General features: G+C 37.6%; 2 protein-coding genes across 2 annotated transcripts; both read right to left on the reverse strand.

Moving 5' to 3' along the window:
• Positions 1 to 1,728: 1,728 nt before the first annotated feature.
• Positions 1,729 to 3,804, reverse strand: LOC146168461 (uncharacterized). Its single transcript, XM_083389087.1, has one exon. The coding sequence runs from the start codon at positions 3,772 to 3,774 to the stop codon at positions 2,254 to 2,256; it is 1,521 nt and encodes a 506-aa protein (XP_083245213.1). The 5' UTR covers positions 3,775 to 3,804; the 3' UTR covers positions 1,729 to 2,253.
• Positions 3,805 to 6,469: 2,665 nt separating this feature from the next.
• LOC146168462 (nucleolar complex protein 3 homolog) lies at positions 6,470 to 9,750 on the reverse strand. Its single transcript, XM_083389084.1, has 8 exons — positions 9,251 to 9,750; positions 8,619 to 8,771; positions 7,855 to 8,170; positions 7,501 to 7,741; positions 7,243 to 7,422; positions 7,000 to 7,179; positions 6,760 to 6,922; positions 6,470 to 6,612 (listed from the first exon to the last, which is right to left on the reverse strand). Exons 1-8 carry the CDS (start codon positions 9,732 to 9,734, stop codon positions 6,470 to 6,472), a joined length of 1,860 nt encoding a protein of 619 aa, XP_083245210.1. The 5' UTR covers positions 9,735 to 9,750.
• Between the last annotated feature and the right edge of the window lie 2,412 nt (positions 9,751 to 12,162).

Consider the following 12,162-nt stretch of genomic DNA (forward strand, 5'->3'; position numbering starts at 1 on the left):
GTACTTGAATTTATTTTATATGATTGTTTTGTCTGTTGGTATATGACGTATAAGTGGAATTTTCGCGATTAGGATATTCTTTTTTAAATCGAGTCGTATCACTTATTGGGGAACCCTTAAACGCAAGTCGAGTCTATCTGGGTGGTCCTTACATATCTATGTAGGGATGATAAGAATATAGCACGCTTGCTTTCAAACTGTCGCGCCCAATTCCGTTGCCTTAGTATGATTTGTTGGTGCCATATTCTGAATTTACAACTGAAGATACTGGAATAACAATCTCCCACCGTTACGTGAAATTATGAGTATGGCGGTGAGACGGTGATCTAGTGCGAAAAAATTACCATTGTGTTTTATGCGAAAAGTAACGAAAACGATTCAAGTGCTGGGCACTGAAGTTTGTTTTGAAACAAATGGCTTTGTTTCACCAACAAGAAAACCTGAAGGCCGTCTGCCGTCCCTGTACATCTCAAAGTAAAAGTTAAAACCGCCAAAGTGCGGGCAAAGAGGCAACGAGGCCAAACCTGGATCAACAAGCCTAGCCATTAGGGTGCTGGTTAACGAATTTCAATTTTGTGGTTGCTTGTCACATGCTGCTTGCTGCCGAGGTGTACTTGTGAAATTCAAGCTTTATCCGAAATATCAAAGGATATCACACTGCAATGCGTGTCAGTGTTTCGCCGTCCTCCCCCAACATACACATGTTAGCTTCCGCTATTGTCGCGCTTCTGCCAACGCTGATGTCTTGACATTTAATGAGCCCTGGGTGGTCTCCAGAGCGACGCCGACGACACCCGTCCACCCAAACCCAATCGAATACGTAGAGACCTGTCATATACGTCACAAACTGACAACCAGGCCAAGGCGGTCGCTGAAAAGAAGCAACGCCCGGCGATCGCTCTTGCTCTGTTCGTCGTCATACCTTCGCAATCCGTGATTCTAGCCAAGGCGCCAAAGAAGCGACGCAATGAATGGAAATCGCACGATTACTTCGTGCGCTTGCGTCCCAATCGAAAAGACCCTTCATCGCGGCTTATCTTGCCGTCGGAAGCCGGGCCGGCCTTATTGACCTTGTCTTAATCATACCGCGTTTACTTTAAAAAGTGGATTGGTGCTAGTGTTGTGATGGAATGAATGTCCGAATAGGACAATAATCCTTCCTCAAACAACTGGCTTCGGCCAAATGTGGAGTTATTCTTCATGAATGGCAAATCGCCATTGTTGAGAACTCTTATTCGTTCCTCTTATCCGTTTACCATGAGTTCGAAACCTTGATGGTTTCTACCTTACTTCCAAAATAGGTATTGCGCGTCTATGAAGTTGTGTTTGGTATTTTATTCAAAATATTGTTGTTTCATATTATTTCTGTTTTTCTGTTAATATATATCGATTACAAAACAAGCCTACTATTCTACTAAAATGTACGGCTTTGACTGTCCAACGTACTTCAGTTTAAACTCCACATTTAAATAATCGTGTTTTAATTTATATACTGTTTAATCTGCATACTATATTATGCCTAAACTTGAAGCTCGATCCTCTGTGCCGATTTTGGTTGTAATCGACCCGTAATATTTTTGCTCGGAATATGATTTTCGATCGGCGTAATATGACTCCATTAAGTGCATGAATAACTGCCACGAAACCAAGCAAGCAAGATACAAAGAATGTAGATAAAAAAACTTGTATTTTGCACTTTTAGTGCAACGAGAAATAACTTTACGGGGTCAGGTATATCCGAACAACTCGATTAAAACATTGAGCAACGCATTTATAGGCACAAGTATTAGTATATTTCTTTTAGCACTGAGTGAAATAAATACAATTAAGATGACAAAAATACAGCATGTATTCTTCAAAAAGTGGCCACGTTTTTGAGGAAACACATAATTTATCCCTGATACAACGGATATAACGGCCATAGTATTGCGAAAGTTTGAAGATTGTCAACGAATTTTAACTGACAATATTACTTAGGAATGATCCAAGTAAAATTATAGTCTAATCAAAAAGTCACGTCTCATATTTTCTGATTTTAGCATTTTTATTAAAAAAAAACGGTAAAACATTTAATTTAGAATTTTTGATGTTACGCAATTTTCCAACCCTACAACGTGTATATTACAATATTAAATATAAAAACAAAAAATAGTGAAAAATAAAATAAAACACTTAAACATAATCACGTTGAAGAAATAAACCAATCTCTTTCGTGCAAAAAACGTAACTTGAATGAAAAACGTCGCAACACACTTAGAACTTTAAAGAATGTGTTACGATTAGCGCAAACGCGAAAGTGTTTATTAAACTTTGCAAAATATCGCGACGATTATTATAGGAATCGTTACGCAGTGTTTCTACCGCAGGCAGTAGAGTGGAGTCCCTCATTGCCATGCATTTTGACCTTAGCGACACCGAAATTCGGCGAGGTCTTCCGTTAGCTATTGCCTCTCGAAATACTGTCGTGCAGTTGCGCTCTTGGTTGCACAGATCGTACACATTGGACCGTATTTTGCGACATGTCGGGCCCTCGACGCCGTCGCACACACACGTGCTGAAGTGTTTAGAGGCCTTCTTGAGCGCCAACACAGCGTCCATGCACGCTTGCGTACAAGTGAGGCCACTTATCACGTGTGAGCAGCTTAGAAGGAACCGCCGCTGCGCGATCCTGCATTTGCGGTTGCCCTCGCAGCGGATGCGGGATTCCGTGCAGCCAATCTGCCTGCCACGAGCCTTGAACAGACGAGGCCGACAATCGCGGGCGGTGGTCTGGTGGCGGAGACAAACTTTCTCGTCCCACGCCAGATGCACGGGCTTTCTAGTCCTTGGCACCTTCGCGCTAAGGGTGCCTCGCGTTGTCGGCCTTTTTGCTAATCCACGGTCCAATTCCTCTGTTACAATAGACTGCTGTTTGAGAAGCGAACTGAGCCGACAGTCGCACTGCGCTAACAAAGCGCCGTAAACAGTGTTATTGAGTAAAATTAGCGAGTCAACACACCTCGAAGAACACTTGAGTTTGTCATGAAAGGGTCGCTTTTTCTTATAAATCTTTTTCCAGCGCTTCCCCATCCAATTGTGCAAGTACCTGGCCGCCAACTTTCGGGGGTTACGCCGTTTCTTTGGGCGGCCTGGGCGACGCCTTCTATTAGGCCGTTTTCGTCGGTTCACCTGACTTCTCCTGCCGTTCTGCTTTTTCCTACCGCGAATTCGTCGCCTTCTTGCTCGAGGCCGGGTTCCCCTTGTAGCCCGCTGTAGCCTCATCGACGCTAGATCTGGAGTGGTGTCATCTATTGAGAATATTTGATTTCTCATGCTATTGTGCGCATCTTGGGCTGAGCACGACCTGAGGTAGTGCCAATACTTAGTCTTGCAGTTGGCGTCGAACTGACAAAGCTGGTAAGCGTCCGAACAATGCAAGCGCCAACCGCGTTGAGACGAACGAACACCTACAAGCGCCGATTGAAAGTTGCGTATCGCGCGGTCTCTAAAAAACGTCGGGACCATACTCCACGCCGTCCACCACCTGGGCGTGTTCATAGCCGTTTGGATTGTCCTCGATAAATCCGGCGACCGATTTAACTGCTTAAACCATTTTCCCAAATACAGCCAAGCATCTTCGCTTTCGTCAAATTCCAACGCTTGGTGTCGCGTGAACTTACTGAGGGGCGAATGTTGTTGTGGTGACGCAAATTTCTTCGTCTTTGCTCCATCCACCAGGAAAGTCCACAGAGCACAATATGAAAGCAAAACCAGGTGTTTGTTGTTAAGGTTCATTTCTCGAGTTTGTTTTAAATGAGTATGTACTTTTACGCTATATTATAAGAAATTAATTTAGTTGTGATTTCGAATTAAACTCACCGCGGGATAAATTTACTAACAAACTAGGCCAAAAACACATTTTGTTCAAATAATAAAATTGAACTTAAAAAATCAGCTCAAGCTATATATTTCGCAAAAAACCCTTTTCCTCGAATGTTTAAACTCGATTTTAATCTGTTGTAAATGCGGCTTTCACATTTTGTCATAATATTATCACCTGACTTCAAAATCGACAGTCACTTAATCTAAACATGTTTAAAAAAAAATTCTTGATAATTAAATTATTTTAATCCACTTACAATCACTGGTAACTTTTCAATAATTTTACACAAAAACTAAATGCCGTTACTTCGCTATAGTTCATTCAGCGAGAACGAGTGCCACAGTGGACACATGACGACCTACCTCGCACTACCGCTTATCATCCGACTACACTCGGTTTTACCTTGCTGTCAGATTGGGGAAGAAGTGCAAATTTAATTCGACAACCATCTGTTCCACCCAGTCGAGCGCAATGTGCGCACCCTTAACTCTCTGGGCCATCACCGCGTCAGTTATTGACATGGGCTGGTGGGTCTTCCTTATATATTTTTGCTGGCGTGAAAACTGAAACTGGCAAAAATTGAAAATGTTGTAGCATTTCTTTTACTGCAAAAAATCGCCATGCTTCAAACTAATGTATTTTTATAAGCTTCGCGAACACTGAATACTTTTAAAACAAATGAACCTGTCAGCTATCGTTTGCGTGCACTGTGTTACCGATTCCCATGCGGCTTTTCTGGGTAAGCTTCGCAACCAAACGCTCGCCCACTACGTCGCATCTGTCGCCACCCGCGCTTTGCAAAACATAGAAAAAAAGTCATTTGTCGGCCAAGCACTGGCCTGGAACCCTTTGCAAGTGAAAGAACATCAGTTACAATATAATCTTGGGGCCTGCACTGTAACGTAATCCGTTGCATCTTCGAAGCTACGGTGTCCAGTCGCCAAAGCTCCTGATTTATTGCCAGGTCAGTTCGGCAGTTCGCACGGCGCACCGATCCCGCGGGCAAAGTCAAAATGGCGACTGTTGGTTCGGGTCGCGCAGCAATATTCACAGACTGACCACACACGTCGCTCGTGTTCTATTTTTTGCATGACGTCGACAGGGGCGCCTCCGAAACCGAGTAAAGTGCGAACAAAACACTGCGCGAGATGGTGATTTATGCATCCCTAAGCTGTAAAAATAGTCTATAACTGAATCATAGGGAAGAAAATAAATCAGTCGTATTATATGGAAATAACATCGAAACGTTTTAGATAATGTCTTCCGTTTAAATCCGCGAATGCGATTGTATATGTTGCTGCCACCAGTCGCACTTAACGCGGATCAGATGAGAGCTGCTTTGGAAATGTTTTTGTTTGTGGGCTTAACGCTGACAAACTTGCTCGCTGTGGGTGATGGAGAATTCCTTTCACTGTTTTGTGTTTGTTCAGTCTTTTGTATATTATTAGCAAGGTTTGGTTCAGGTCTATTTGACATTGGTGGTCCCCTCGGGTCTGAACTGTATTGGCGATGGAGAACGGATATCAAATTTCTTCTTAATTAGTTAATCTGGCATCTTAGAATGCTTGGTGCCGTTCCTAAGCGCGCGATGAGTGACTTAGTCGTGGGGTAAAATGGCTTTACGTTAGTTCCGAAAACTGTAAATGTACGGGTAAAGCTGTCACAAATTGCCAAAAAGCTCTTCCAAATTTCATGCAAATCAAATCACAGGGCAAAATACTTTCAGTTGAATCAACCTTTAGGCCGGCTTTAAATCTAGTTTCAAAACGATCGGTTAATTACGCTCCACTGAACGGTGCATACTTGCCATGCATATGAGACTAAAAACCTGAGACTATATATATAACAAGGTTGTGGCGTGAAATCAACGCAGAGCTTCTGCCCAAACCTCGGATTTAACAAAGGTAATAAGGAGTTCATTAAACAGTACTTAATCTTACAAAATAATGTTCTTTTAACACCCAACAATCACTAAAGAGTGACGCAACAATTACGTATTTTAATATACTTTTTGTTCTACTCAACACACTTTCGTTATCAATAAAGTTGTAATTGCTTCGAACTGTTTTTTTCTACTGTATGTGACTATGTTGGAAAACTCAAAAGATAACCAGCCCTCCAAATTATGCACAGATCATAGTAAGGATGTGCCCGATAATAAGAAATCTGAAACAGCGACAGAGTTTACCATACAGCGGAAATCGGCGACTGGCAAGCTGCCTGAACGCTTCAAGAATCCTGAAAAGCTCCAAGGGTATGGAGTGAAAATCGACCCCCTGTACCGCACCACGTCTTCAGATTACGGAAGTCGGGGCCCATCGGTGCATACGTCAGCAAGCCAATTTTTCGGATTTAACAGAAAGTTTAGCAAACATCTCGGAATGTGCGGAATGTACAGAAATCATTCTGTAAATTAAATATACTTGGCCAGATGGGCACCTGGTCCCTTTTTTAAGTACAGAGTTTACGAGCTAGGCTAGTTTCGCACTAGAAGTTATGAAAATGGATTGGCTGTATAAACCTAAAAAAAGGATTAAACAATTTTGTAACTAATTCAAAAACAATACGCGATTTTTCATATTAAAAATTGTATTCATTTCAAGCAAATCAAGTTGCGAATTCCTTCAGCAAACGTACAGCTGATTGGCTCACTACCGGCACGTAGTGGCGACTCAGCGCATGAAATTCCCACAAAACCGCAGAGTTGGAGCCGTTTTGTTCCGGGTCATCTACCGCAGCGGAGTAGGATCCTGAAATCACAACAAAATTTTGTGTTTGCCAAGCCTATTCCTTAAAAATAGTTGCTGATTTGCTAAACATTTTCGCAAATCGACATTTTTTTACAAACAGAAGAACAAAACAAAATATTAAACATACAATACAAAGAAAATAAATACCGATTTCACTTGATTCTGTGTCAAACAGCGACGCAGATTTGCTATTAGTGTTTAACAGCGAGCGCATCTCTTCAATCAAACATAAAGGAAATCTAGACGGCTGCATTTGAAGCGTTATCGTTGCCAACCGTTTTATAAATGACTTTAGCGTTGTCATTGTGACCTATTGAAAATACGTTACTTAAAAATGAGCACAAAGCAAATCGTCAGAAAACAGTTAATGTCAAATACATCTATTACCTGTTTTCTTCTCTTATTCAACATCATTTCGATACAATTGATTACAACCTCTACATTGTTTTCGGATGTTTTGGCTTTATGTGGGGGCAAATAAAAAGGAATTTCATGTAAGAGGCCAAACATGACAGAGTAAAACTTTGCTGGATCAACGTTTAGCACTTCACCTTGACCAGATAATATCTGTCAAAATATTGAAATTTTAATGTACTATTTAACGTCATATACAAATAGTAAAAGTATTACCTGAAATGCTGTGAAAACGCAATGAAGGTTTTCACGGAGTGAAAGTTCACCAAATTCCACTAGCCTCTGTAAATGCAGTAGTAAATCCCCGAAGAAATCAACATTAATTAAATGAGAAAATTTTGCTAAACCTTCAAGGACACTTGGCAAGACAGATCGACAATCTAGCATCGCACCAGACTGTAAACACAAATATGTTAATTGTGTGCAACACAAAATACTTACTTCAACTCAAATTTAGTTTTAGGAAAACCATACCTTATGTTTCAAAATTCTAAAGTAGATGAGAAAGACATGTTGTAATGTTTCAGTGTTGAGCTGGGTTCTCTTTTCTTGATCTTCACTTGCAGCAGCCTCTTTAAGCTCATTGTCAATTGACTTCTGTTTTTTCATATACTTTACCTCCCTTCGCGACAACTTCTTCTTTTCCTCCTTGGCACGTTTTCTCTCTGCCTTGGTTTTCGTATGAGCCACCATGGAATAATCAACCTTATTGATTCTGTTATAATATAATTCGATGCAACTATACAGTGGTAATGACTACTACTAATTGATCTATTTATATATATTGTAGCATTATGTCCTAAAATGTACTTTGTAATTATTAGGTACCTTAAACGAAGAAGTGTGTTCAAAAATTCTACTTTAATTTTTTTGGGACCTCGCTCTTTAGAAATTTTAGAAATTGCCTTGATGGTGGCCAAAGTTGATGCCCCAATTTTGTCAGTAGAGAAGATAGAAACAATAGCATTGCAACATCTACTTCGTACTGCAGGATCATAATCATCGTTGGCTATAGGTACTATCACTACAGCAATGTTGTTGTGAAAATTGAAGTGAGATGTTTTTTCATACAGATCACACATTGCTTCAATAGCAATTTGTCCGATGCTTTGTTCAGATTCAACAGACATTAGCTTACATCTTCCTATAAAACAAAACAATAAAAGCACATGCTTTATCACATGAATGTTTCACAGTGATATTTAAAGGTGGACAAACCAAGGAGTCAATAAATTTATAGTATGCTACAGTTTTGTATACACTGTTAGCCTACAATTATTTTTTTTAATCAACCCACACAATATATGACGCCTTGCAGTCAGGGGGGACTTACATAATCTTTTAGCATCACAAAAGTTTTTTTTTCAGCTATTACTGATCAGGAATTAAAGTCAACATTTATCTTACAAGGGTCAAGGTGATTTACATTATTAAATATATATTCAGGTGAATTGAATGTTGTATTTTATATGAATTACTACCAATTGAAAGTATTAACATATGGAATGGGTTTGATAAACAAAACTTGTAATTGGAACCATTAGTAGTAATAATATTTACTATTATTAGCCAGTATACTTGATGGGCGCTACCTGGACGCTTTCTGGAAAATATTGCTTTTTCCAAAAACTGCAGAAATAATTTGTACTGATGTAACAATCCTTCCTCAAAACTTGTGAGTATCTTTACTTCTTTGCTTAACTTGACTTCTTTTTCCTTGTCTGTCCGTTCGCGGATTCGATAACCTAAAAATATGTTACAGTTTTCTCATTTTTTTTGTTTACAGTATTTTTGATTTGACAGTATGTATTTTAGGTTTTTTATGACATACTCTTAAAGATTTTTGTAATGAGGTGATGAATATTTTTGTTATTATAAGAATAAAATAATGGCACTTTATGTTGAGATGAATTTTCTTTATAAAAAGGATTTTTTTCCAGGTTGTCATGAGCCCACAAATCCAAAAACTGATATTGTTTAGGTCAGTACAACTTCTGGGCCCAGAAATACCAGTAAGTGCTAACCATGGAAAGGGCACAGTTTTAATTTACCTTGGGGAAATCATTCGCTGAAAAGTTTGTGGCTTTAAAAAATTGAAGTCAAACCTGTTGTTACAAATTATTAGAAATGATGCAAAAAAAATACCTTTTTTCTTTATATATATGTATATAATATGTGTGTGTGATTTATTTATATTAATCGTATCCACAATAACAATAAGTACCTGGTATTATGTCAATAAACAAGCAAGTGATTGAAGCTATGACAAGTTTTTTGGTTGTGACAAAGCTTTCTGGTGTAGAATCATCTTCTAACATGAGACGAAGTTGTTTAAGCGCGCTTATGTTGGATTGTGGATTTGTTAATATTGTTGATGCTAATTTTGCAATTTTATGCTTTATTAAATTAATTTGCCTTTTTCTCTGTTCAAATATTATCATCTTCGGTGGAACTTTAGTTTGCAATACAACTTCTGACTGTACTGTTTGTTCCAAGTCAGTAGTTTTATTTTCTATTTCTTCTATTTTTAAAGTCTGGGAAAGAAGACGTCCAGATGACACTTTAATTGGCAATAAATGTCTGCATTTAGTATTTTTTCCTTGATCCTCACTTTGACCATTCCTACTAGTGGATCTGGGTTTTTTTTCAAAATCCAGTTCTTTGTTGACATAATGGTTGTCTAGTTTTCTTTTTTTGGCAAGAGTCATTATTTTATTTGTTAAAACTAAACTGAAATAGAAATAATGATGTATTAGCTTTTAGTCAACAATTTACTGGTTCTGCAATGAAGCTTTGGATTAACAAAGAAACATACAGTGAGTAATGCTGTTGTTTGTAACAAAATTTTAATGGGTAATTATATGCTTCTACTTCAGTCTACAGTCTGTAAAAGGTATTACACCCCAAATTTTTCCAAATCAATAAGTGTGCGCAAAGTGATCAGTAAATTGCACACCTCAATTTAAAAAAAGGTTGACCATAAAAAAGAGCCATTTTGGGCATATATATCATCCAGTTTTGTCGGCCACAAATTATGGAATAAAGTCTTGGCTGTGGACAGAGGAGAATAGTAATTAATTCCTAAAAAGAAAGTTTTTATCTGTGAGAGTACCTAACAACCACAGAAACTTTTCGTTACTTAAAATTGTATGAGGAATTCTGCAATATATATTTACAAACATGAAAGGCAATATTTTAATGTAAAATCACAATGCTATGGCATGCCACGTCAGATAATGTCACTTGCAGGGCTGTTAAACAAGAATTGATTGCTCGAGGTGTTTGACGAAAAGCAAAATGAATTCATTCAGGTGCAGGGCTAAAAAATTAAGTGTGCACTTTTGCAGTAAAAGTTTTTATGTTAACGTGGCTAAAAAATGCAATTTGCAATTAATTAATGTGGAAAAATTTGCTAGGAACGTTGTCCAGTTTGTGTTTGATTCTTTACCTTTTGGATGTTGCATAAATGTATGCCTTTACTTTTTTATCTTAGTAATCTAACAATATATATCTTTTATATTTCTGTAGCATTTTCCTCTGTTCGTCTTTAATTTCCCTTCAGTGTAATTGATTATTAATTTTTTTATTTCGATAGCCTTTCATTTTTTGTTCAGCTTTAATTTATTTTTACTATAATTCCATTTTCCTTTGTCATTTAAGATTAAATTAAATTTTTTTCTGTCGCATTTTCATATTACCTATCTACCGATAGTATTTCGTTTATAATCTTGCTTAAAGTTTTTCGCAAATATTGCTGCTGCAGTTAAGGTTCCGCTTTTCGTTTAAAAAATTTGTATTCAACCATTTCCATTTTTCATATTACGATTTGGTTTACGTGAGTATTTTTTTGTTCCCTTAATTGTTTTTGTGCTATATGCGTGCCATGATGCCTTCAATTTTCTGGTTTTGTTCGAAGTTTTTTAAATTTATGGAATTATGGCCTGACTTAACGTTATACAATCACTCATTTTAAATATATTTCATAATAAAAATGCTTGTATTTTTTTTAATGCAGAGAATCAGAGAGGTTGATAGAGCCACTACCGGTAATTACGAAAATTATTTTTAGGAGTCATTGATCATTTAAAAAACAAACACAAACATCTAAGCTGACGTATAGAACACAATAAATAAATTCAATGTTCAACTAATTCTAACAATTTTTTTTCAAGTTAAAATTAAAATGCAATATTGCAGTCGAATTAGATTAAAAATGGTCAAACATAGATCTTTAAATACAAGTGCTGCCTTTTAAAAGGTCCTATCAACATGCAATTGGGTAGGGGTTCCCTAAACTTGACATTTTATTTCCATAACCAATATCGTGGACAAAAAGTATCACAATCCGATACCCAATGACATCATAACCATGCCCACATAAGCAGAGTAGATAAAAATTATAAACGTTTAAAATTTTTTTACAGGTTTTAAAGCTAAATCTGCAGGTTAAGTTGCCTCCAGTTGTTAAGTTATTTTTTAGTAAATTCACCCCATATAATCAAAAATAAAGAAATATAATATAATTATAAAAAGAATCGATAGAAAAATAACATGCATAATAAATCCACTCCATATAATCGGAAATCCATAGAATCGGGACTCAATTAAAAAATATATAATAATAAAAAGAATTGCACAAAAGAAAACATGCATTACTACTTGATCTTCTCAATACAAAAACATCATTGAAAAAAAATGTTTCATATGAAGTTATTTCTTTTACTGTATAACGTGCACTGCAGCACTGGTAAGTTGCACATTGAGCCACATCTATCGCTAATGCATGTTGTGCGCACAATGTGCACATTTCGGTTCGCGTACATATCACAAGTGCACAATGTGCACCGAACCGTGCACATATCACAAGTGCACAATGTGCATGGATTGGTTTTGAGTCCTGTTGTGTTCAGAAGCTCACCCAAAAGTCTAAACTGATTAGGCTGTCGTAACAATACAAAAATGCCAGATAATAGAAGGACAGTAAGGACTAGAAATTGACCAATATCACTTTTTAGGGGATGCTGGTCTAGAATCCTACCACAACGTTGAAATAATTATTAAGCAATAATATGTGGGTTAGGGTGTCGGTTAGTGTTTGGGTGTGGGTAGGTTAAGTAATATTGTTTAACACTGTTA

This window comes from Ascidiella aspersa, chromosome 1, assembly GCF_963924565.1.
Source record: "Ascidiella aspersa chromosome 1, kaAscAspe10.2, whole genome shotgun sequence".
Classification (NCBI taxonomy): domain Eukaryota; kingdom Metazoa; phylum Chordata; class Ascidiacea; order Phlebobranchia; family Ascidiidae; genus Ascidiella; species Ascidiella aspersa.